At 39.2% G+C, this 26,173-nt stretch overlaps 1 protein-coding gene across 1 annotated transcript in view; it reads left to right on the top strand.

Moving 5' to 3' along the window:
- The window catches only part of LOC110154237 (vesicle transport through interaction with t-SNAREs homolog 1A), a 95,261-nt gene that overhangs the window by 33,665 nt on the left and 35,423 nt on the right, over positions 1-26,173 (top strand). The window contains exons 4-5 of the mRNA XM_055150560.1: positions 19,187-19,257; positions 25,519-25,580. Of these exons, the coding sequence (XP_055006535.1) occupies positions 19,187-19,257; positions 25,519-25,580 (133 nt within the window). The remainder of the gene's footprint in view (positions 1-19,186; positions 19,258-25,518; positions 25,581-26,173) is intronic.

The following is a 26,173-nucleotide window of genomic DNA, read 5'->3' as shown; positions in this document are numbered from 1 at the left end:
AAGATGCTTGGGTTTAGTTTTGTATTCAACACAAAGATGGTACAAAAATATGTCAAAAAAATATAAAGGGCTTCACACACCAGGGGGCTTTTGGCGTTCACCAGGGAATTTGCATTTTACTATAGGGTGTCATAGTGTGGAGTTTTGGTAGAGGGAGTATTTGCATTATCAGGAGATTTGAAACAGGGTTATTTGCTTTCTACTGTAGTTACCGAGCAGAAACAAATATAGGCCAATGTTTGATGTCACTGTAATATCTATAGTGATCCTTGAAAAATAAAATTCTCACAATATAGTTAAATTGTTGAATTCAGCTCTTGAAATGTATGATTTTACTCTTAGTTATCGGGAATACAAATTGGTTAAGTTAGTTGTGTTCTGGAAGAAACTGGTTATATAAATATTTGAAAAGAGAGAGAATGAGCAGCGTTTTTACAATGTTCTTTCATACAGTGATGCTAACTTAATGGAAAAGTAACTGAAAATGAATAGGCATAGTGGACATGTTCGTTCAAACATCGTCATCTGTGATATGGCAGGGGGCTCGCAAATTTCATATTCATTCAATATAATTTAGCCAGTATTTTTTTTTCTAAGCCCCAGTCTGCCCATGTGTCAATCCCTTTTTGTCATCAGTATATCAGATTTGTCTTATGAGTAAAAATGACTATTAAAGAGGAATTACTAAGGACTAAACTAAAATCTGTTGTATTTTTGCATATTTATATATCGGACCATTCTTAAATCTTTCTATTTTTGTTTGCAAGATTTTCAAAAGACTGTTGTTGTTGTTGTTACTATTTATCCACCAAATATTTAACTGAACTAACCCTGATGCCCTGGAGTACCCCTGGCAGCCTTATTGCAGCTGAGTTTCCATAGCCGTCCCTATACAGCAGCAGTAGCAGCAGCAGTGGGGCAGGCCCAGGTCACGGCCTCCTTCCTCCTCGTGTGGTATTTTAATCTGGGCAATTTGTCGAGACAGGCCTCCTCTGAGCCCAGCGGAGTGGCAGCTCCAGAGCCCCTGACAGCTTCTAATCGCTGTCAGGAGAGGTATGTGCTATGTGTGTGTGCCCGCTCCGCTCCTGTCCCCTTCTGTCCCTGTCCCCAGCAACATGTTGTTCAACCACTCTGCCTGTCTATCTCTGGTTTCTTATTTCATTTTGACTTTTGTTTTTTTAAAGGTGAATGAAAGATCCTTATTGCTTCTTCAGTTCTTTTGGCTGTTCTCTGGTTGTTTGTTTAGGCTCAGGTCCAGCATTCATTTCAGAACAGTCTAATCTGCTGCGCCCCTTTATACACCCAGTTTGGAGATTTATGATGGAATATATTTGTTCTTTATGGCCTCGACAAATCTGGTGCAAGTGTAATTCATTAGGAGTGCCAGTGGATATATCCTCTTAGACAGACAAAGCCAGGTACAAACTGTAGAAATTGGCTGTATTTTGGGCTGACTGAAGAAGACCAGAGCGCACAGGTGAGCCTAAACAAAGGCTCGGTGAGGGGAGGGGGAACAGGTTTCGCATCTGCCATCTGCTGTTAGAATAAAATATCTTAGCTTTAAATGACACTTAAACCCCACAGTACCTAATCATGTAATCCTTGTCAATTTAATAAAAGGTATTTACTCCTAATAATACATGCCTTCATTACTGTTTGAGGCATCTTTTGACCAACTAATAACCAAACAAACCATTGAAGCAACACAGGTGGTTGGTGGTTGTAGCTGTGGATGTTTCACATATTTACTGTAATGCATTAGAATCAATAGCAGGCTCAGGAACTGCACTGGGTCTCTGGGTTTAGCCAAAAAAAAATTGTCCAATCATCATCAAGATTCTCCGATCGATGGTGGAGGCAGAAAGGATATGCACTGTTTCTTAAGCAAACATATCCAGCTTTAGTGTTTGGGCAGATTTACGATATAGACATTGTGAGGAAAAAAACAGCATTGATATTTAAGGTAAAATGTTGTAGAATTGTATTGATTGGAGGTTGTAAAGCGCAACATAACTCATCTTTTCTCTTCTATTTCCCATTCTGTAGTCGATATTTCCCCAACATAACAGACAACATTTCAAATAAGCAGGCCCCTCTACTGCTGCCACACCATCAGCAACAAACTAGTCCATTAAAAGTACCTCAAAAGAAGTGGATGTCCGATAGAAGTTTTCCAGGTTGAACACAAACTCTCTCCCTCTCCTCCTTTTGGCAGGGAATGCTCGGTGCTCCGGACTGGCCCAGGTGGATTCTGTGCCATTGGCAGAAAAACTGGCACACTTTGGGCTGTGACTGTGGCCCTTCTTCCTCAAAGGCTTGCCCCACTGCCTGCTCTCCCCTCGCGGTCCCTGCTGCTCCATAGCCCAGGGAGCTCATTAGGCCAGGATCCTCTTCATTTAATCCATTTTTCATAGCCTAAAAAACAGTCCCTGATCTTAAAAATCCTGGCTAATTTAAGCCTGGATGTTGGGGAACGGGTGGAAATATCATGAAAAAGTCCAACCGGTGCTCTCCTTTTCATATTCCTTGCGTCTAAATTAAATGGTTTTTCCAGTATAGCTATGCGGCTGGTATAGGATGAATAGGTGCTGGTATCAACAGTGGTATAGCTGCTTCCTCTAGCATTAGCTTTCTCTTGCTGTTGTCTGCAGGTCTTGAGGGAAGCTTCTGTTAACTTGGCCTAATGAAAACATTGGTAATAACACGCTCCCTCTGTGCGTAGCTTTAATTATGTATCTGACTGGATACCACAGGCCCCAGTAGGCCCACAGCTCCACTTGTTGTGGAAGTGAAGTTTCATTTGTAACTCTGATCGTAGCGGGGAGGAAGTGTGTTTTACCATCTCCGTACATCCTCTTCACATCATGTTCTTTCTCTCCATCACAGGAACTTATTGATCAAGATGAGCTTTATATAAATATAGCTTCTCTTGGATATACGCAACTAAGAGTCATTATTTTGACTTCATGCTATCTTACCTGGCATGTCTTGTTTTGGTAGATATCAATATGAAAATTAGCATTGTGCCTTGAGAAACATGATGGAAAATATTGAGCTTACTGTTCATAAGAGAATTATGTTCTATAACTAATATTTTTAATATGAGTGAAAGAACTTGGCACATAACAGCAAATGACCAGGTTTATGCTGATGTTAGGAAGGCTGTCTGATTTTACTGTTACAAAGAGGACCCAGTGGATTTGGACAGTGTGTATTGAGGCCAGTTGTTAGAGCAGAATTTAACATCATTGTTACTACAGTGATATTTTGTCATCATATCAGCTTACAGCATTAGTACCACTCACACCACCAGGTAATTCTCACACACTGATTGTGTTGCTTTTACCTTGTTATTGCCTCACTCAAATCTCCTTGTCAAAGTTAACACGCTCCAAAGTTGTCCAAGTCTTTGTCCTTTATGTGAGTGAGGAGGACAAAGCTCCCCCCTCCTCCTGGAGAAGTCATCACAGAATTAATATACCTCCCAGGTATAAAGAGTTGATGAGTGCCTGTCTCCTCGGGCTGACACTCACTCAGAGGTCTGTTGGCGGTGGGAGAGGCGTGTGTCGTGCTGTGGATGTGGTGGAATATTTAAGCAGGCTTTGCTGCCCTCTCGTTAGCCTCTCAGACGCCTGGTGACAGAGGTGATCTGGAGCGATGGTGAGGGGTAGGGAGGAGGCGGGTCAGTGCCCTGAAGGTGCCCGTGCCGCGGCCGTGCCAGTGCGGGACCTGGTGCCATTGTCCCGGTGCCTCCTATATCAGCGAGCCCTCTGCCCCGGGACCCTGCAGCAGGGGCACTGGGGGGCTGTCACGCGTCGCCCTCAATTACAATCAGGAGAGGAGCGTGCGAACGCTGCCCGACCAGCGGCTCACATGGCAGCAGTAAAAGTAGTGTGGATCATATTTTATCTCCCATGCAGATGAAGCTGTTACAATCTGAGGAAACTGTGCTACATTCAAACTGTCTGTAATCAATCCACTTTATCCTCAGGGCCATAAACTACTAAGCTCTGAAAAACAAAGTTAGTTGTAGTTAGTTGCTTTAGCAGTACCAGTAGAGGAAGTATTACTGCAGTGGCAGTTTGACCAGTCCCTCAGTGGCATTGATGGATGCTGGGACTATGTTGTGGCTGTAAGAGGAGCTTGGAGCTGCTAGTTATTTCTCCTGTCTGCTCTGTGGGCCTCATGCTGGTGCCCATGGTACAGTGTGAGTACTCAGCACATTAGTGCTACTTCCTCTATGGGCTGCTCCAGCCACTGTTGTTGTCAGTCATGACAGGGTCACATACTCAGTCCCACCCCTGACGAGAAAATGACGCCTGGCTAAAAGAAGTGCTGCGTGTAAAGATATGTTGTTCCACCTCCTGTTGACCAACCTGTCCAAGCAGCTCCCTGTGCAAGATTAGCTCCACAAGATGGGATGCATTATTCATTATAGACTTAAATCTGAGCTTGTTTTAATTCAGACTTGATGACTCTATCTTTGTTTAATTCTTTTTTCCTCTGTATTAAAGCTGGCCCCATCTGCATACTATGAAACCACCAGGGAACTGAGCGCCAGTATCCCCCTAGCCTATTGTCACCTACCATCGGCAAACTTCAAACGCACAAAACGCAAATTATTTTGTTCGGCAGCCACTGTGACAACGTCTGTTGCTCAGTTATAGATTAAAACCGAAGGATTTTCTTGAAAAGGAAGGACTGAGACAAAAGCACGCGGCAGGCAGGGGGAGGTTAAAGAAAAGGCCGGCTACTGAGTTGACAATTGAGTTCTAATATTGTGTCCTTTATGAATAATTAATTTGATGGTGCTGAGGCCCCTTAGAAGGTTGATTAAATTAGTTCTGCCATGTCTTAAAACTTAGATATGCTTCATTAGTGCTGAGGGAGGTGGCAGTCGTGTTGGAATTCACTTAGGCCTGTTTTGGTTAATGATGAAGAACAGGAGACACCTCATCACCAGCTCAGAGACACATAGCTACAGCACATTTTGTCCTCTGCTTTAGGTTTTAAAGAATAGTGCAAAGCTTAAGTATAGATTGTACATCTTATAACATGATATTTGTTTGAATAAGTGCAGGATTTCTCTTGAACAATAGCACCAGTAGACAACAATCCGAGTGCCCAGGGCTGGACGTGCCCTCACATGTGGTGCCATGTCGTGTGGATTCACAATGGCAGCTGACAATAATCTGTGTTCTCCTCCTTGGTCTCGCTCATTGTTAAATGAGCCGCGTGATGTGAGTCTTTTGTAAAGCCCTTGTGAGCCTCATAGTCTCTCTATAATAGCTGTATTATTGTCCTTTAGCAGAGCGGGGAAGTATGAGCCCAAAGTAAAACACAAACTGAGTGTCAGAGATCACAATGATGCAGTGTTCTCTTAACTCGGTCCTGTCTCTGCACCTTCAGTTAGACGCACACACAGCATCTTCAGTGGCTCAATCTACATGTTCAAAACTCTACAGATATTATCTTTTAAAGGGGCTTCATATTCTAGAAATACTGACCTAGTATTATGTATTATACTTTACAGCTTGTCGCCTTCAAATATTTTTATTTTTTTTATGTAATTATGTAGTTTTTCCTATTTTTAAACAGGACCTTGTTATGGCCCAAAATAGCACCGCTAATCTATTCTAGCCTCACTGTACTAGTTCCTGTCCTCCATCTTGTTTCTGATTGGTGTAACACTTGCTCTGTTGCACGCCCAGCCCTCTCCTCTCTCCGCTCTTTTCGGGGGTCCTCATCCTCGCCTCATGACTATTAATGAATTCAAAGTTTTGAGAGAAAATAATCTTTAAGTGTTTCCAACTGTCAGATCCTGTCAGTGCAGCCGCATCTAATGGCCTGCGTCTACCATTGGGCGCATGTTTGAAGTCTCGCTTTTATACCCCGCATTCCCCTCTCCTCTCCCTCCATCTCCAAATCGCTGCTGACAATCCAGTGTCCCCTCAGACTATTTGTTTGTTTTGCTCAGTTTTACATATCGCCGACGTAACAAGGATTCATTTATGAGCTTTTAATGGGGGGACGGTGGGAGTGGTCTGTCCGCTTTCTAATATTCAAACAGGAACCATAAGTCAAGCTGCAATCTGTTCTATCATTGGGATGTATCAGCGATGCCAAATTGTGTTTAAAAGTAGTTTTCTTCATGTCCAAAAGTGTCTCACAATGAACAGCTGGGTAGAAACTGTTGCAATCTCGTCAGTTTGAACAGAAGAGGTGCGATCCGAGCGTTGATCAAGAATGTCTAGACAGCCTGTGTATGTTTACCAACGTCGATTTTGCCTTCTACAAAGCGCTCTTCATTCATTTGGCCGCATTAGCAGTAGGTGTTGAAACGTGCTAAATAGTCTGGTAGAAATACATCCGGACTCCCAACAGGCTCTGTCAAAACATGCAAATGAGCCTGACGCCACCCTCGATATTTTTGACAAACGTAATTAAGGTGTTCCTATTCGGGACATGCTAATAAACGCCATGCCATCTCTCAGGTTTTCACTAACTCCTAATGCGTTGAGAAAAGGACGCCCCCCTCTCTCTCCCATAGTTATTGGATAATGAACTGATGGAGCACGTTAGATCTACTTTAGCAGTCTTTCGCGAGTTGGAGGAGATAGGCAGGGATGAGGCGCCTGAGGTGTGCTGTTGTAAAGATAATTAAAAGGCAAGAAATTTGTGTTTGCAGCTTTGATCCGCTTGTCAACTTTGTGATGAGAGGAGTAAAAAGGCTTTAATCAACAGTAATGCAATGATTAGCGCCTAAACTGTGGAAGACCTGATTCGATGAGCGTCAAGTTTTGAATCTCTTCTCTCCCTTCTTCGACCGTACATCCCTCCATGAGTCAGTTTTTGACAAACTAGCAAACTTTTCTATCTGTGTTGGGAGGGGTAAGTGGTATCAATTTTGAGAATGACTCATTTGGCCAGTCTTGTTTTTATGTGCGTACTGGCCTGAACTAAAGTTTTAGTCAATTTTTTTTAAGGGTGTGATCACACTTTAGGGTAATTCAGTGGGTTTAACTAGTAACAGATACTACTACATTGTGAGTCCAAAATGATGAGGCTGCTGCAGCAGTTGCAGAGAGCGGCGATAATTTCCCAGTGTAAAGTCAATTGGAAAACGGAGTCAAAGTAGCCAGAAGTGTCTCCATGAACACCTCCTATTTGTCGGCTAGCAGATTAACTATATGCATTTATATATACAGTCAATGGCAGGGACTAGAGCCCTGTAGTCTCGCGGACCTGAGGCAAAAAAGTGCGGCGCGGGACACATTTTGAAAGCTCATTGTGGGCATGAGCAGGAGCAGGATTGCACAATGCGGGAGCGGGTGGGTGGGATGATAAACTGCAGTCCCACAAAAGTGTAAAGTAAAATATACAAATGATTAATGTTTGCCTAACATACATAATTTGTCCTGGATATTTTTCTGGCATTAATAAAAGCATTTTAAGCAGCCTAAACTTGCGTATGTGGTCGAATCTCTCGCACATTTTAGACAATTCCTTTCCGCTTCTCCGTGTTTGATAGAGCTTAAGAAAGCAAACGTCTCCATCTTGCGGGACTTGCAGGCGGGAGCGGGACAAAATATCACAGAAGCGGGCAGGAGCAGGAATGAAAATTACAATTCTTTGCAATTCTTTCTTGTGCAGACCTCTAGTAGCAACACGCCAAAACCTTGTCAGAACTGAAGAAACTACTTGGATGAGTGACAAAATGTATTCACTCAAAAAACACTTTGTCCATTTTTTACAATTTTCTTTTGTTATGTAACCTACCTGGATGACCAAGGGATTAGACATTAGAGTTTTTTTATGGATTCTTACATTTTGAAACTTACTGAAGATACTGAGGTGATCCAGGCTTTGCCAAATCTTCTTTGCCCAGTACTGAAAGTTCAGAAAGTTCAAATTTGTTAATTTTTCTCTTACAACTGAAAACATGTGTCCCCTTTATTCCAGGCTTTATTACTGTTCCATTTATAAAGAACTCATTTAGTTTGGCATATTCTTTTTTACATGTACTGAATGCTAATTTAATTATTTAAGTTTTTGGCTAAAGTACGTTCATCTCCATCTCGATTTTACCAGTGTTTTTATTTGTATAGTATTATTTTTACGTCGTACAATGGGCCTGTTTCTCAATAGTGAGTCACAAATGTCAGCACGATGAATAATGCATTCACAAATTAGCTCGTTTGGATATGAGTTTTAATTCCGGACTTCATACATTTTTTACAATTTGACCAAGTTTAATCAACACAAAAAAATCACTTTCCAAGAACTGGGAATGGAATTAATAAGTCACGATTGACCAGTGGGGCTACGCTTAGAATAGGTGTGTAGGCTGACCACTCGTCTGTAGAAATTCCCTGTTTTTTTTAATTGAAGACTCTGTAAGAAGCAACGCTGGCAGCACAATGTTGCACACGGGGCCAATCACAGCCAGCTCCCGACTCCATTAGTTTTCATTTGGATGCTTCAGTAAGACCGGCTGATTAAGTCCAGGCAATTTGCTGGTACAAACCCTTCCTCTCCACTCCTCCTCCTCCTCTTCCTCCTCGGCCCTATGCCCCCCTCGGGTTGGCGTTCAGGTTAATTTAATCTGGTTTGTTAGAATTATTAAACACAATAGATTTATAGCTGTCTACAGTACTAGGATTTGCGCAGAAGTTTCAGGTACTGCACTGAAGAAGTTTATACAGTACCTCATGGGTACGGAAATTTGTTTCTGGTACTTTCAAAACATTTAGCCAGTTCTTGCTTCTGTGGGTGCTCTGGTAGACCTGTCATGATAATTACTGTATAAGATTTATCATTCAGTATATGAAAGCTGGAACAATATTTTTTGTGTCAATATTTATCATGTGTAACTTTTCTTTGCACTATTTATGGTTAGTTATTTTTCCGCAATATTATAAAATTTGAGCCATAGATGATTGAATTAATAACTGTTACGACTTAATACAGATGTACTTGTGTGTGTGTTTCTTTCTATTTATTGCAGCTTATGTTTATTTTAACAATATTATTTAGAAGATATTATTGATAGTGAAAGAAAAATCTATTTTGTCAACTGGACAAAAGATTTCTTTCTTTCTTTTGCTATGGATCCTACATGCACGACTGAGGGACAGGCACTTTCAATATTATCGTTTATCGTCTATATTTACTATTTAATTTGACAGGACTATGGAAGAAAATCTGAGCAGGCAATAGAAATGATTTTTCCTTTTTTGCTAATTAGATCGTTCCTGGTTTGGCATCAGCAATGTGTTGTGTTTTAGAAAGTCTTTATTGTTATCATACTGAAAACACCTATACAATTAAATTAAAGTGCTACAAGATATATATCTAAAAATACATTCTTACTTTTAGGTGCTTTAAATACTAATAACTGTTGTATTGGACGTTGATTATTATGTTATAAGGGTCTGAACTTGGTAATTGAATGTGTGTTTAAAGATTTTTTTAGATAATATAAACAACCTTTCTCTCAACCATCATTCATTTTAATCCAGACAAATTTACTGTAATTTTTTTTTTGTGTGAACTTGACTTTGAGGCTAAGGCGAAGGGAAAAGAGGAGGGTGAACTCAAATCCAGCATTCAGTCGTCTCCACCCGCTGTAGCTTTAAACAAACAGTTCTATTACCATCTGCTCCCCTACACGCCCCCTTCATTTATACCCATTACACTGGTGTTTTATCACTCATAGGGCTCTCTTAGCTCTCCCCGTCCTCCAATTGTCTGTAATCAGCTATTTAAAACAGAGGAGGAAATTTCTTTTGCGCCCTGCTCCGGTCTGACGGACAAGCAAACGAGCGTGCGAGGAGGAGGGAGATTTTGCGCGAGAATGATGAATAGGGCGATTTGAGTGGTCGACCAACGGAGATCTGTCTTAATCAGAAGTGATTTGTCAGAACAGGAGCTCGGCGGGGTCAGGGCGCAGGCGATGAATAAAACACAGGCTGGAGCGGTGAAGAAAGGGCCCCGAAATGTGTCCTGACTGCCCAGCGCTATACTCATACACATGCAAGAGTCCGGACGTACCTGTACCACATCATACCTATTATAGAGGACTTTGACTTTGTGCTTTGTCAAGGCCTGGAACCATGCCTCCTCTCACCTGTAAATGAATCCTGTTATCTAAGGAACGTAGTGTGGGGGATTCACTTTTAACAGATTAATTGCTGAAAACTGCTGCTCACAACGTAACATTAAAGGGCCCATATTTTGCTATTTTCTGATCCGCGTCATCATCAAAAACATACCTTGAGTTGTGTTTTGTTTCATTCATGTTTAACACACAAATCCTACATATTTTGGCTGAGTTCTTCTCTCAAACAGAAAACTCTCTTGTCCACCTTGTGATGTCATGTGGTAATACAAGAACTGCTTCACTGTGTTTTTGAACACCATACACCTTCACTAGAATCATTTGGATAATTTCAGCTCTGGAATTGCCAAGCTCTACTGAACAAAAAGTTGAAAACTAGCACTAATAATAAAAGATAACTCAAACATGTGTGAATGAAACAAAACACAACTGCAGGTATGTCAGTGAGTCAATGTTGCATAATATAGGACCTTTAAAGGTGCCCTATGTAACTTTTATGATGGGGAGGTCATCACTTGCTGTTCTTCGTTGGGTCGGGGTGTAATGATATCCAAGTCTCACGATACGATATACATCTCACGTTATGATATTTATTGCGATATTTTGTGGAGGTTAGCAAAAATGTTAATATGCTACTTTTTCCTCTTGCCTTGACAAGACTTAATCCAAAGAACAAAGACTTAAAAGTGCTTAGAACTGTTATTTCTTCTTGTAGTCTACACTGAAGGAAGGATGAATGATCATGGTCTATGTGGTTCCCTCTATGTTTTTTTAGCTGTTGCTGCACCATAACCCTTAATTTTAGCAAAGAGACTTGAAATTCAATATATTGTGATGGTCCACGATATTATTGTGAGAACTTTGACGATACGATATCACGATATTTTGGTTATTGTTACATCCCTGTTGTTGAGATGTTATTGGTTTGCCTTGAATGTTCCACAGTATGGTATTAATAGATTAGGAATATTGATCTTATAGTTTTAGCAGAATAATCAAAATCAGACAATATAGGCATGAGATGATTATTGTTTTGACGGTAGACCGTGGAGACAGTCAGGTGGAACGGCCAGGCCAACATATCAGGTCTGTGGAGAGGTGACCCCACTTACTGTAAGAAGGCATGTTTAGTCAATCAACTTTTCAAAGATGGCTAAATGCAATGCCATACTATACAACATTAAAAACAATAGTATCTCCATGGAGACAAGCATGTAGTTTCTCTAACACCATAAACATTACATAGTGTACCATGGTGTAATTTTTTAGCTCTTGTTTGCTGCTTGTATAATAGTGCTAGTCTTTTTGAGTAAATGGTGGATTACATGTGACAATGAGATCATTTTATGTATAATGTATGTAAAGAACATTTAAAAATCTCACACGTGTTTTTCTATTGTTTCTGAAGTCAAAGTTATTCTGGAAACCTGTTTTATAATTTTGCTGTGGGTTGATTGAATCCATTAGGAATACAATTTGAATAGAAGCCAGATATTACCAGGTTGTACAGCCTAAAGTACACTGTTACATGAGATATTAATGCAATACAAAAACATAAGAGATATTTTATGCTAATTGAAATAACTTTGCAGTGCAGTGTAGTCTTTCAACATTTAACACAGATTGCACAAAATTTCACTTTTTGGGGCTAATGCAACTCTTTTTGTCAAAACCTCCATCTTTCTTTCCTTTCTGTCACTTTCCCTGATTAACATTCGACACAGTTGGTTGTTATCATAAGGAAGCTGTCATAACACTTGGCGGGCCCCTGGATGCCACGCTCGCCCCCTTGTGACCTAGCAGTTGGCACCTCTTTATTTCTGATGGAGAAGGAGCTAGCCTCATGGCCTGTGGGCTCAGCATTACAAATACGTCCCAGCGCGGGTACAACTTTGATGGAGGTGATGAAAGTGTGTCACTAGGCACTTGTAGACTTAGAAAAAAAAAAAAGAAACTCCTCCAGAAGTGTACAAAGCCTGGCAACTTTATTCACCTGAGAGACACTGGCATATGCTGCACGGTGCGGAGAGAGAAAGCTAATGCTCCTGCTAACTTCTGCTCATTTTCCCTGGAGTTTTGGCTGCTGTTTGTTGAAGATACAAGTGTGTGGTAACCTTCAAAAAGTGCTTAATGAAAAGGACAGGGCCTCTGAGCGCACCATAGCCAGGCCGTGTTCCCTTTCAGCTCCAGGGACAAACGCAGGAAAATAAAAAGTGGAATAAAGCCGACATAGGAGAAGAAGGGAAAAGGTCTCCGACGGATTGTAGCTGCCCCGACACAGCTCTTGTAAAATGCATGATGTGTCCAATTAAATGGAGAGAAAGTTGAAGGTTGTGGAGGTTTGGGTCTGAAAAAGGAATTGTTTACTTCCTGGGTAGTGTTGTCCCAAGCTACACAGGCCACTATATGAAGTCTAAAGTTTCACTTAATTATGAATGACGACTTACTGTACGTGTATTGATCAGGCCATCGGACAAGGGCAGGCAGTAACTGGTGTTTCTTTAACTCTACTATTTCAGATTATTGTGCGCAGTGGTGTAGTGGTTAATACTGCTCACAGCAAATAGCCCTGGACCAGATGCTTTTCATATGCTCTGTGTCTGTGCTGGTTTACCCGAGGTGCTCCAGCTGAATGTTGTGGTAGTTTTCTTGGGTTTATCTAAAGGTTTAAACAATACGAAAGTGGTCCTATATTACGCAAAACTCTTGTGAGCTTTAAGTCATGTTATAATGTTGTTACTAGAGGTGGGACCAAGTCGTTGTTTTGCGAGTCTCAAAGTAATTCTCAAGCCTCAAGTTCAAGTCAAGTCCCAAGTCAAATTCAGGCAAGTCCAAGTCAAGTCTTGAGTCAATGGCCCATAAGTCTAAGTCAAGTCCAAGTCGTCTGCTTTGAGCTTCAAGTCATTTTAAGTCTTTAAACCAAAGTACCAAATAGAGCTTAAATTTTTGCAATTTACATTACTTTTAAACTAAATTATACCTAAAAAAAAAATCATAGTTTATTTATACAGAAGAGTTGTAGAAATGTACATTTTTCCTTTCACAAGATCTTAGTGTGAATCATTGTGGTCAGAATAGAAAGACTTCAGATGTAAAAGTGCTTCTCATGTCTTCTCAAGTCACAGGCCTCAAGTCCAAGTCGAGTCCCAAGTCTTACTCCATTTTATCAAGTCAAGTCTTAAGTCCTAAAAAATAGTGACTCAAGTCGCAAGACGCAAGTCCCCACATGTAGTTGTTACCTCATCAAAAAACATATCTGGAGTTATGTTTTGTTTCATTCATTTGAATAACCCTTTATATCTATATCTATCTACATCTCCAAAGCTCAAATTGTTCCATCTTATTATGTCAGGAAGTGGTAGTTTTCAAGTTAAGCTCCTTTTACCTTTTATTCAGAAGAGATTGGCAATTCCATAGTTGAAATTATCCACATGATTCTAGTGAAAGTGTATCGAGGTTAAAAACACAGTGGAACACTTCCTGTATTACCACGTGACATCACAAGGTGTGTTTTCTCTTTGAGAGAAAAACTGTTAAACATGTGTGAATGAAACAAAACGCAACTCCAGGTATGTTTGTGATGACAAAACGACTTTATAACACAGATCAGAAAACAGCACATTAAAGTTAATTTCTCAGATTTGTTTAGTTGGAACGGTAACTTCAAATTAAAGGTTATCTGTTGTGATTTTTAGATAGACTTGGAGTAATGAATTTAATTATCTAATCTTGTGCCATTTGAAGTTGGCAAGCTACACTACGTGTACTATAGTCATTAGTTGCTATTATGTTTTTATAGATACCTTTTCCATAATGAGCTCGATACATTATTTACACATGAAGTCTCAGAACTGCCTGACCATTTGAACATGGAGCTTCCACTGTGACTGTTATTAGGTTTTAATCATTATCAAATTAATTCTAACCAAGGTGTGTAATGTAAGTCTGTATGCTGACACGCTGGTACATTGGAGGCCGAGTTGGGCTGGAGCTCTGCTGGTGTGAGTCTAATGTAATGGAATAATGGGCTTGTTAAAAGGACCTTTGGGGACGGCGATCTTTAACCAGTGAGTCAGAGCGAGGCCTCGGGGCCAGTCGCATTTTAATTGTTAATAGGCGTTTAAACTGGAGGGGAATATTTTACAGCCTAACGAGCAACAAGTCAGGGCATTATCAGTTAATTATGTCAGCTCCTGCATCATCTTTATCAATGAGAGTTAGCAGTTTGAAGATGTGGCTAATTTTCATCCGAAGCTAATTACGGCATTTTAATCATGAAATCATATTAACACTGTTTTGTCGTTTCTCGACCACAATCTCGCATAAAGGCCTCCTGTTTTCACTTTTAACATCGGAGTCCACAAGTTTGCTTTCCCAGGTCCTAATAAAGTTTTCCACACCCCAGTGAACAGCCGGGCTTAAACAAGATGAATGGAAATGCAGATATGGGCCAAACAATGAGTAATGCCAGAGGATGTATAATAAAGACACTAAACGCAGCACTAGTCCCTTGGGAGTTGATGGTTCGGAGCAGCACACATGGACCTAATGACCGCACAGACCAGCCAAATGTTTATTCTTAACAAGCCGTCACCAAAGTTTGCCTCCAACAAACTATCTGCTCCCTTCACTTTTTAGGCACCATTATAAAACCGATTTGTCAAATGTTACTGCAGTTTTTAGTCGTCTGCTTTAATTGGTGATGGCGGCATTTTGGTTTTTTTTTTTTTGTGTGTAGTTCAAATGAGTTTCCACGAGCGTGTACCAAAAAATCTGTCAATATCTAGATTTTATAATGTCACTCTTATTTTTACCACTTCTTATTATTTTGCAAAAGTTTTGTCTTAACATATATATATTACTGCTAGTCGCTGGAGTGGCCATACGTGCAGAGTCAGAGTTGAGAATTGTAGTGTTAAATAATGGCAATAATTGATTACAAATAATGTTGAAAGGGTGCCAAGTCATGTTTCTCTTGTATTTTTATTACAAACTTGTTCTTGCTTTAAAGGTGATTATCTCCATGGAAATGTTACTGCTTTGCCTGGAATATTCCTTAAAGGTTCTATTAATATATAATGTATAATATTATATATAATAATATATAATGTATTTATTGTGATATTTTGTGGAGCTAACAAAACTGTGAATATGTGACTTTTTCCTCTTAAAATGCCTTGTCAAGACTTAATCCAAAGAACTTAGATTTAGTGCTTAGAACTGTTATTTCTTCTTGTAGTCTACACTGAAATGGAGCAAAGGATCATGGTCTGTGTAGTTCCCTCTGTCTTTTTTTTTAGCTATTGCTGCACCATAACTCTTAATTTAAGCAAAGAGACTTCGATATTGTGATGTCCACGATATCATTGTGAGAAGTTTGACGATATTTCGGTTATTGTTACATCCCTACTCTACCGCATCAAAAACATACCTGGAGTTTGTCGTTTCATTCACACATTTGAGAAATCCTACATTATTAGTATGGAATATTTTGAGTGTTTTCTGTTTGAGAGAAGAACTCAGCAGAACTTGTGCGTTAATCTTGTGTGACTGAAACAAAATACAGCTTTGGGGAAGTTTTTGATGAGTAAACAGCATTATAACAGATCAGAAAATAGCGTAATGGGTCCTTTAATATAGCATTTCTCTTTTTTATCTCCATGGAGACAAGTAATGACACCACATGACCAAGTTAGCCGTCAGATTTGTGGAGAGGAAAGTCTGTCCACAAAAACATTTCTAACTGAGTAAATGCAATATGGATAAGTTAAATACAATACAGTGGAACTTTCCTGGCAAAGCAACAATATCTCTACAGAAAGAAGTAGATAAAGTTACACTGTGCAGCTTTAATTACTCAAATCTAGACAGTGTTTTCCAAATCAATATTACAATTTACAAGCAGCGATCGTTTCCTTATTGAAAACGACCAGCCTGTCCTTAAGAGAACTTAAGGTACTCGCCATCCATCAGCGTTTCTGTCCTCCTCATCCATCTTTGCACCTTTTTACAAACCTTTTCCAATAATGCACTCCCCATCAAAAACTATGTGCTGCTCCAGCGCTTGTCACAGCCATTTATTTAAAAGAAAGCCTGGCTGTGACATAGACGGATAGATGCGTTTATTTGTCTGTTTAACACAAGATGCCACGTCTCCTCTCTCTTCCAGCCTGTGGAGAGCAGCGGGGGTCTGCGGGGGGTGGGTTTTACTGTTATTAATACCTGCTCTCAGGCCTTTAATCTGCCCTATTTGTCACATGTTACTGTCTGACTGCTCCCTCTAATCTGGGGATCCTTCAAATGTCGCGGGAGAAGATGAGGATATAATGACGAGATTTGTGTTGAACATATAGCAGTGGAATAGGTTTTGTAATTTAATTGTTGGGTAATGTACAGTATATCTAAAAATATTGAAACGGAAGGAAAAGAAAGATATCAAATTGATGTCAAAGTAATGCACAAAATTGTATTCATGTTATAGAAGTGGGAGATATTATAGCAGTTGTTTTGGAGATGTATCAAATAAGAATATAGAGTTGATAAACACTGTTAGGATAGGAAGCCTGGGACAAAATCGGATTAAAAAATAAAACAAGCTTCAAGTGCAATCACCCAGTGTTATTTCTGCCCTTTTCTTTCATTTTCTTTTTGCAATACTAGAGCTTGAATGCAAAATATTGTCTGAATATCATTATTATACATCCCTTACCCCTCAATCATTTTTAAAAATAATTAGATTAACAACACGATTACAATTTATAATGGAAAGTGTTTGTATATATTCCACAAACTAATACAAAGACTGTTTTAAGCTTCCCAATTGATTTATGTTGAGAAAATGCTGACAAATCATAAAAGCAAAAACAGTTTGTTTTTTTTCCCTTTACTTTTTAAAGTTTCCAGCCATAATACTACTACTACTATTACACTACATACTACTGTACAGTGATGTATTACTTAAAATGTTGTTGTCTAATCTAAACAGTTAATCCAAAAAAGAATTTAAAAAAATAACTACATTACATTACATAAAACTATACTATACTACATAAAACTGTTAGGCCAGAATATTAAGTTAAAAATAAATACAACCATTCTGAAAGCAGTTAGTCCATATTTACAAAAACTTCTGACCAAAATGACTCTTCTTTCAAACCAAATCTGTTTGTGACCCCTTTGGAGCACAAGAAGTGTCTGGACTCTCTGTGAAGCTGAGGCTCTGTAGTTTTGGCCTGTGCTGTCTCATCTACTCTAATTTTAAGTAGGAACAAGCTCTAGACAATTATTTGGGGTAGATATAAGAGTAGATATACTTGGTGTTCCTGGAGATGATCTGATAACATTTGTTGAGTCTTGACAATTTTCATGTTAAAGGGACTTGTAATTAGGCAAGTGGTAAAGGGTTCAACAGTCTTGCGTATATTATGAATGTGAGCTATCGTACAGTAGTGGTTCATTTGACACGGTCTCTCTCTTGTACTTCCTGCTCTGTTCCTGTCCCTCTCTCTCCTCTTGTTTAGCTGCAGCTGTAGCCTCCCTGAACAGTCTGAGCAGCACGTGGGTCTTTGGTGTACCGCACCTGTGTAGTGTAATACAGTCTGCGCACACGTTGTTTATTTCGGATTTGTTTGGTGCGTTTGAAAGCCCCTCTTTGATCCATGCAAAGAATCTTCACTTGGCTTCATTTTTTATTTTTTTTTACCCAATTCATTCTGCGCTCCCCTCATTTTTAAAAGCTCTGATAACTGTATTTTTACTTGCTGGAGTTGTTTCTTGTTTTGTCTCCAAGTACCCAAGGGACAGCAAATTGACAGTGACCAATGATGAGCTTGTCAGGGCTGCTGTGTTTTCTAATGTGTTTACAGCTTCAACTGACGAGTGCGTTTAAAAAGACTCACTTAATGAATATTGCATCGACAGAAGGGACGCCACAGGAAGCCGGGCCAGAGGTGCAGCGCTTTTGTGGCTATTTATTTCACAGTTTTAAGTAGCTTCAAGAAATGGTTAACTCCAATAGTGTTGCTGACTGTCACCGATGTGTATGTCAACTGTGCTGTTTGTGAACAAAGGGCTGCAAATTGATATGTGAAGCTATAGGTAACTGAAAAAGACATGATAGAGAGCACTACACTGCTGGAGTCAACCTTATTTTTCATTGTTGTGATGTATTAAAACTACATTCTAAGTATAACTTATGTCTTCGTATTGATATTTGACTGCTGTATTGTTGATTTATCCTTGAGCAAGGCACTTCACCTACTCTACTGATTTCTGATTCAAATTGGGTATTTATTTTTTATGTATTATAAAATACATAAAGTAGTTTATTACATGCACTAAACAGAATCAACTAAAAGATATGTGCCTGTGTCACTGACTGGAAATGCACTGATCTGATACTGGATACTACAGAAATATTTGCTGGATTGGATATCGGCTTCAGTCGACATCCTGCTTGGACATATATAATTAGACTATATACTCGTCTTAGTCAGCTCAGAAAGTCATAATATTTTAACTTTTATTTACAGAAAGTTGTTCTGTAGTTTCTTGAATGATAAATAATAACTTCATAACAGAATTGCATCATTATTATTATTATTATTTATGTATTATTATTTTAATATGTGCTGTTTTCAGTCTGAACTGGTATTGGTGGATATCTGGTATCGGCACAAACACAAAGACTATAGTATCAAAATCAGTATTGGAACTGAAAAGCTGGATCGGTGCATCTGTATTGCAAATGGGGTTGTGTTTCATTCCAGAGTGATCTGGTGATTGAGAAGCCAGGTAATAATAACATGATTTACTATGCATAATTCATATTTTGGCAAATATTATTATTATTATTATTATTATTATTATTATTATTATTATTAAAATAATACATAATACACATAATCATACATAAACATTTACAATTTCACATGGATTTCTATATTAATAATAATAGATGAACTAAGAGCTCTATGCGTGTTCTCATTTTGAACCAAACTCCCCAATAAAATTAGAAATGTCTGAAACCTGAGCCTGTTTCTCAATGCACCTGTTTCTGTGTTCCAGAACAAGTGGGTCAGGAGATCTTGTCCAACCTGCACAGCGACCGTGAGAAGATCCAGAGAGCCAGAGAGAGGGTGAGTAACCACGGCAACCTGCCCATCCCAATGTCCAGGAACAGCTCTGCTCACAAGAGTCTGACAGACCAGCCAGGTGCTAAAATGTGCTCTGAAATCTAACTCTATCCTCAGAGTAAACTATGGGTCCACATTAAGCTATTATATCACTTCCTGTTTGTCCTGTTGTATTGTGTCAGTGAGCAAGACACCTCAAAACCAGACATGACCAATTAGATATTAAAAGAAACTGAATTAAAGTTAAATTCAGTGATAGAGACATAAATATATCCACATACTAAAACAAAAAATACAATGGAAACTAGATACTCATTTGAAAAGTGTCAATACTGGGAAAAAAGGATAAAGAGAGGTTAGTAAACACAGCCACCTGCCCATCGTCATGTCCAGGAACAGCTCTGCTCACAAGTGTCTGACAGACCAGTCAGGTGTCAAAATGTGGTCTAAAATATAACGCTATGCTAGGTGTGTACGCAAGCAATGGACAAACTTACACACAAACAAATATGTGTCAGCAAAATGTTATTTAAGCAGCTGTGTTATTATTTATAGAGGATGATTCAGGAGTGAAGCCGTCCTACGCGTTTCACTGCCACCATCCTCTTCACCTGTAGTCAACTTCTCTGCAGTACCTCTATATCGACTTATTGTTCAGTATATGAAAGCTGAAGCAGTATTTTTAGAGGTGCAATATTTATCATGGGCTGCTTTTTATTTGCACTACTAGAACATTTTTTGCCTAAACGTAAGATTTGATTTGTTAAAGGTTAATAAAAATACATTATTTATTCTTAACGCTACTTAACAAGGGTTTCATTCTGCTTTTTGATTTAAAAAAATAGCAACGGTTTTACTGGCATTTACTTTAGGGTTATTGTGGCAGTGGTATGGCTGCACAATATATGGGAAATCAAAATCAGTTTCGATTGATAGACTGGATTGTCCTTTGCAAAGGAGAAAGTATCCTGTGTTTTTATAGAAATCCTTGTACCTGTAGTTCAGACCTTTACAAATATGTACTGAAATTCATGAAATTCTTAAATCACTTCATCACTTATCAGTTTTCTACTATTTTAATTTTATTTAATTGCGAAACCTGTCAGAAAAAAACTTCAATTTTTTCCCCAAAAATTGCTGAACCCTAGTTAGTGTCATAAAGTAGTTTCAATATGATCATTTATTGTGATATTTGTGTAGCAATATATCACACTTTAAAATGAGTTCTCATGACAGGTCCACTCAGCAGTTATAGCCCAGTTCCATTTTTACCATTCACCTCCTCCACCTCCCCAAGCCCTGACCACTGCCCCCTCCCTCCCCCCTCCCCGCTCCCCGGACAGACAGACACAGAGACGGACAGGTAGACAGAGACAGAGAGAGGGTGAGGGTCCACGCAGAATGCTTAAAGATCACAACATGGCACTGGGCGATTTCAAAGCAAATCAAACGTCTCCTTTCAAAACGCTGCATGGTGAGGAAGAGGCCCAGACAAGACATTGCCTTTCCTCTACCCTGGAGTCTTATAGGCATGTACAGTGTGAGCTTACAGGAAGGGAGGTTATTTAATGGGCTTATATGACAGGTTTTCATGTTTTTTATAACTATTACATGTTTTAATGGTATAGTATTCAATGCAGTTTCACACCAGTGGTAGTTAAAGGTGCGCTGTGTAACTTTCAGGTGGCGCGTCTTCTACCTGCTTGCCTTCATAAAAATGACTTAATTTTGCTTTGGAATTCAATTACAGGTGATTTTATTTTTCCATAATACTTGAAATATTCCTAAAACTTGAAAAGCCTCCTCAGATTTGACATGCACCTTGGCTTGCTGGTTTGTCTCCATTGAGATAGATAAGCTTAATGCCATACTGTGGAACAATCCAGACAAATAGCATTAAATTGAGGCAAGAAAGCAGCGTGCTCTCCATCAGTAAAGTTACATGGTGCACCTTTGAGGCAAGAAAGTAGCTCTGAGTTCTCTGAATCTCCAACTACGTCATTAGTTTACAAAATTCCATCCAAAATGTAGAGACAATTTACTCATAATCAACACATTTTCTTCTGACAGTTTAAAGAGTGGTGTCATATATTTTTGTTTGTCACATGACTTTTTAGGCTAGTGTTTGCCCTTGTTTACATTATGATAGCCTCTTCTTCTGTTACATCTATTGGTCATCTCTAACCAGGAAATAAAATTATGAACCAAAATGGTCTAACTCGGCAAAAATTATAACTAGGTTTGATTTGTTTTGTTGTTAAATCTTATTAGTATAATTTTATCAAGAACTTTTTTGTGAAATTAGTAGTCTACACTGCCATATGCACTTTGAGAATGTAAACAAACCCCTATATTGCACATTAAAGCTGTAAAAAGCACAAATATAGGTGTCTAAAGTCTAAAACTCCTGTAAGTTGCTCCATTGTTCTTTATTCAAACGCAGCAGCAGAGACACAGGAGTGGGGCTCAGCGGGGGTCTGTCCTGTTGTGATGCTTTTATGACACAGTTAGACACAGTTTCACAGGGTCAAAGCACTTTTCTCTGAGCGGTAGATATACTGTGAACTGAAAGGACTTGTCTAGTCTGTCTCCAAACACATCTAAGCAGCTAATGTCCAGGGCTCATGACCCCAATCTAAAGACACACAAAAGTTACTGCTGTTTTAGGAGGGGTCAGGCTCCAAATAAACAGTGGAACCGTGCGTACATGAATCAGGGGAATACTGCAATAAAGCAAAACTGAACTGAACCTAAGCATGGATCAAAAATCTGTGCAGAATAAAAACAAATATGGCTTTCAATAATAATTTCACAAATGAGAATTTTTCAGTGGAATTTACAAATATTTAAATAAACCAAAAATGTATGAGACTTGATTTAATTTATAATTGCACAGCCTTAATTTAAACTTTACTTAAAGGTCCTGTATTACAAAAAACTGACTCTTGTGAGCTTTAAACCATGTCATAATGTTGTTACATCAAAAATATTCCTGGAATTGTGTTTTGGTTCATTCACACGTGTTTGATTATTCCTTTATTCCTATATTTATTATTCTTCCAAAGTTCAAAATGCTCTGTTCCATCTTGTGATGTCATGTAGTGATACTTTTAGCAGCTGCATTTGACCTTTTTGTTCAGAAAAGATTGGAAATTCCAGGGTTGAAATTAACCAAATGATTCTAGTGAAGGTGTGTGGAGTTTAAAAACAGAGTGCAGCACTTTTTGTATTACCACATGACATCACAAGGTGGGACAGCCAAAAGAACACAAAAGAACATTATTACATGGATTAGAAATAGTGTAGTATTGGCACTTTAATTTAATGGACTATAAGGTTTAAGTTTTATCAAATGTAACTGATATGTCCGTATAAAACCAAATTGAAAGAAAGAGGAAGAAAAAAAACGAACTTCTCCTTTATGACAGTAAATGATAATAATAAATGCTTTGGGATATGATTAACTAAAACTACAAGTAGTAAGTTAATAATTAGCATAAGGATTTTTGCAGCAGCCAGTAGTTGTCGCTATTTGGCTCTGCAGCTCAGACTCAGCCTTGTTTTACTCTGGTTGACACATCTCATCTAAATTATCTTCAGGTTCAGACTATTGCTGAAAGAAAGACATTTGAGAAACTTAAAATATAATACAAGTAGAGACTCTTTTGACCAGTTCCTTAACGTGAATTGGATCTTATTTTAAAAGAACCAAATCTATTTTTTTTATAGATTTTATGCATTTTTACACTGATAAACCCTGAACCAACATGAGAATCAGCACAGAAGCAGAGTAGGCAACACCCGTGAGAGCTTTGTGCACAAAAAAAAAACCCAAAAAAACATATTTGGCATCGTAATAACAGTTAAGTTATTATTATTGTAGTACAACATTATATAGAATTTCATAATTTCAGTGAGTAAGTTTGAACCATTTTAAACACATCTGAGCCTTGGTCATTTCTCTCTGTGATTAGTTTGTTGTTGAAATGAGTTAAGTTATAAATAAATATAAAAAAGCCAGTCTTGTGGGATCCAAAAGCTTCAGATTCAACAAAGGATCCAAAAGTCCCATCACTAAATATAAGTCATAAAGGTGCATTGTGTACCTTTTTTGGTGGAGGACCCGTCAAATACTTTTCTCTGTGGATTAAACCTTTCTATATTATATAATTTTCTGGATATTTTTGAGCTATAAAACCACCTGTAATTGAATAAATGTAAGATAGAGCTGTTTAATCTCTAGGCAGAACAATGACATATCCGTAGAAACAAGCAGGTGAGTTGCATAGTGCACCTTTAATTGTTTGTTGTGTGGTAAGGTATGCACTTCAGAAGATATTTGCTTTCTATAACTTGGCACTCAAAAGAGTCAGCTTTAGTCACACTAAAATGTCTCCCACTCCAGTCACATCCCTTTTTGGGTTAAGCAGGCGGTCGGAGCGTGGAGGCGGAGGAGAGGGGCAAATGAAAAGAAGGAATGATTCAGAGGGATATATTTTGGGCGAGTCGTCTGGGGTGCAGAGCTGTGCGCAGAGGCAGACATCAGGCTTCCTCTGCAGGACTTGTTGTCTTTGCCAGAGGGCCCAAACCCCGGGACCCCCACCTCCTCGCCCCAGACCACATGGATCTTTGGCTCTCACAGCCTGTGCTACTGCAGCGCCCACCGCCAGAGGGGAGGAAGAGGAGAGAGAGGTGGAACTGAGGAAGGCTGTAGGGCCAGTGTACAGTAGTAGAGTGTGAATATACAGTACAGAGACGTGAGGTTACTACTTGAAACTTAGCTGATAGTATTGTTAAATTCCTTTTTCCTCCAATTTTTCATTGACCATAACTAACTAGACTGAAATGTCATTGAACTTTTGGTATCAGTACTTAAACGTGCACTATAACTTTTCTGGTAAGAGTTTAACGTCCTACTGTGGAACAAGTCAGGCAAAGCAATAACATCTCCATGGAGTGTAGCAGGTGAAAGACCATCAGCCAGAAAAGTTATGTAGTGAACCTTTAAGTCAGTGGTCCCCAATCCTGTTTTAGTCCTAGTTTTAGACCTGGTTTAGTCCTGGTTTAGTCCTGGTTTAGTCCTGGTTTAGTCCTGGTTTAGTCCTGGTTTAGCCTTGGTTTAGTTCTGGTTTAGTAGAGCAGCCCACATGACGTACAGGAGGGGGGGACGTTCCGCACAACGTATGGGAGGTGGGATGGTCCATGAGGTGTTCGAGAGGGGAGACAGTCCACGTTGCGTGCAGGAGCGGGGGCGGTCAGACAGTCCATGTGGTGTATGGGAGCGGGGGTTTGCGCTTTCGCGGCTCGGCACCAAACGACCCACAGCCTGGTGGTTGGGGACCCCTGCTTTAAGTGATACCTGGTTTACTGAACTTTATCAGTTCCATTTGAAAATGTCTTTGAGCAAAAGCAGTCTCAGCACATAGGTTTGAAAACTTTGAAAGAGTACAGATTTTTATTTTCCAAGTAATACTTTTTCTTATTGCATAGAGGTACCTTTTACCTTGTGATAACAACAACTACTGAGTTCTGAATGTTCTTGTTTAAAAAAAAATATAATAATTTCTTATAAAGCAGAAACTGGAGAATAGATGAAACATTCTAAGGGCATTTTTACAGTATACTGTATTTTCAACACTAAAACCAGATCATTTCAATGGTCTGTGTTTTTCTATTGCATATTAAGTTACCTCATCATCATTTCTGTTGCAGTGCTTAGTGACTTACTGACTCCAGAGAGAAACTTTCTTTGCCCAAACTCATATCATTCCCTTAAAAATGTCACTAACAGGTAGATGTCTAGTGCACCTCACCCCACGCATCGTCAGCGTTTTTCTCCTCTATCACAAAGGCGCAAGTGAAAGCACAGAGAGGTAGAGAATATTGGAAAATAAAATACCCCAAGATCCAACATTAGCTTTGAATAGGTGCGATGCTTATTTCAAGAGCTCCTCCAAGGACTCCCAGAGCTTGTAATGGACGCCAGAGGGAAGGACCTTGGCTCTCCTGTTTCTAAGACTAGGCTTTGTTCAAAAATGTCAAAAGTCACTTGTTTAATAAAGCAGGCATTGCTTATTGACAACGCCATGGAACTGAAGTCTATTCAAAGAGAAACTAGACAGAGTGCAAATTATCTGAACATTGTGCATTGCCTTAGAGGTGTTGAGTTTAATGGCAGCTTGAAAAATAATTAATGTCTCTCTTTAAAAAATTATGATTCGTTTAAGATTCAAACCAAGGACTTGTTTCTGTGCTTTGTTCCAGCTGAGAGAAACCGATGCGAATCTGGGGAAGAGCTCTCGTATCCTGACGGGCATGCTCAGAAGGTAAGAGCCAGGTAGGGAGCCTCTTTCTCCACTTCTGTGTATGGGTTACTTCCTCTGCATGACAGCTCAAGACTCTTAGTTTTATTTTACACATTTGTACATTTTTGCGTGAATTTTCTAAGATAATTTCAATTCAAGGCTTTGAGAAGAATGGAGAATGGAGATCAGTTCTTCAGAGTTTTGGTATCTGTTCATTTATTACTGACACAGGAAACTGAAAGTAGGCATTTCTTTTTTTTTTTTCTTTTTTTTATCTGCAAATTCATACATATTTTCTGTAGTCTTGAGGACAACCTTCTCACTAGATGCTTTTCTATATATCTTTTTACATTTCAATACTGTCCTAACCACTAGGGTTGGGCAGTACCCAAATTTTGATACTGTTAAACGTTTTCAGGATTTTACCGGAGTATATGGTATTGCCGTGTTACCAAAATGTTTTAGTACAACTTTGGTAGACAAAGAAGTCGCACCACTATACGGTCTATGCATATTCATGACGTCTAATCTCTGAAAAGTTTCACATAAACCATCTCCAACGCGATACACGTACAGAACAGACTCATCGTCAGCCGCACGTCCTCTGGGGGGGG

Source organism: Boleophthalmus pectinirostris, unplaced genomic scaffold (genome assembly GCF_026225935.1).
Source record: "Boleophthalmus pectinirostris isolate CB_2022bp ecotype Guang Dong unplaced genomic scaffold, ASM2622593v1 HiC_scaffold_14, whole genome shotgun sequence".
Classification (NCBI taxonomy): Eukaryota; Metazoa; Chordata; class Actinopteri; order Gobiiformes; family Gobiidae; genus Boleophthalmus; species Boleophthalmus pectinirostris.
Note: the sequence above shows the minus strand (reverse complement) of the source record. Positions and strands in the feature narration are given on the sequence as shown.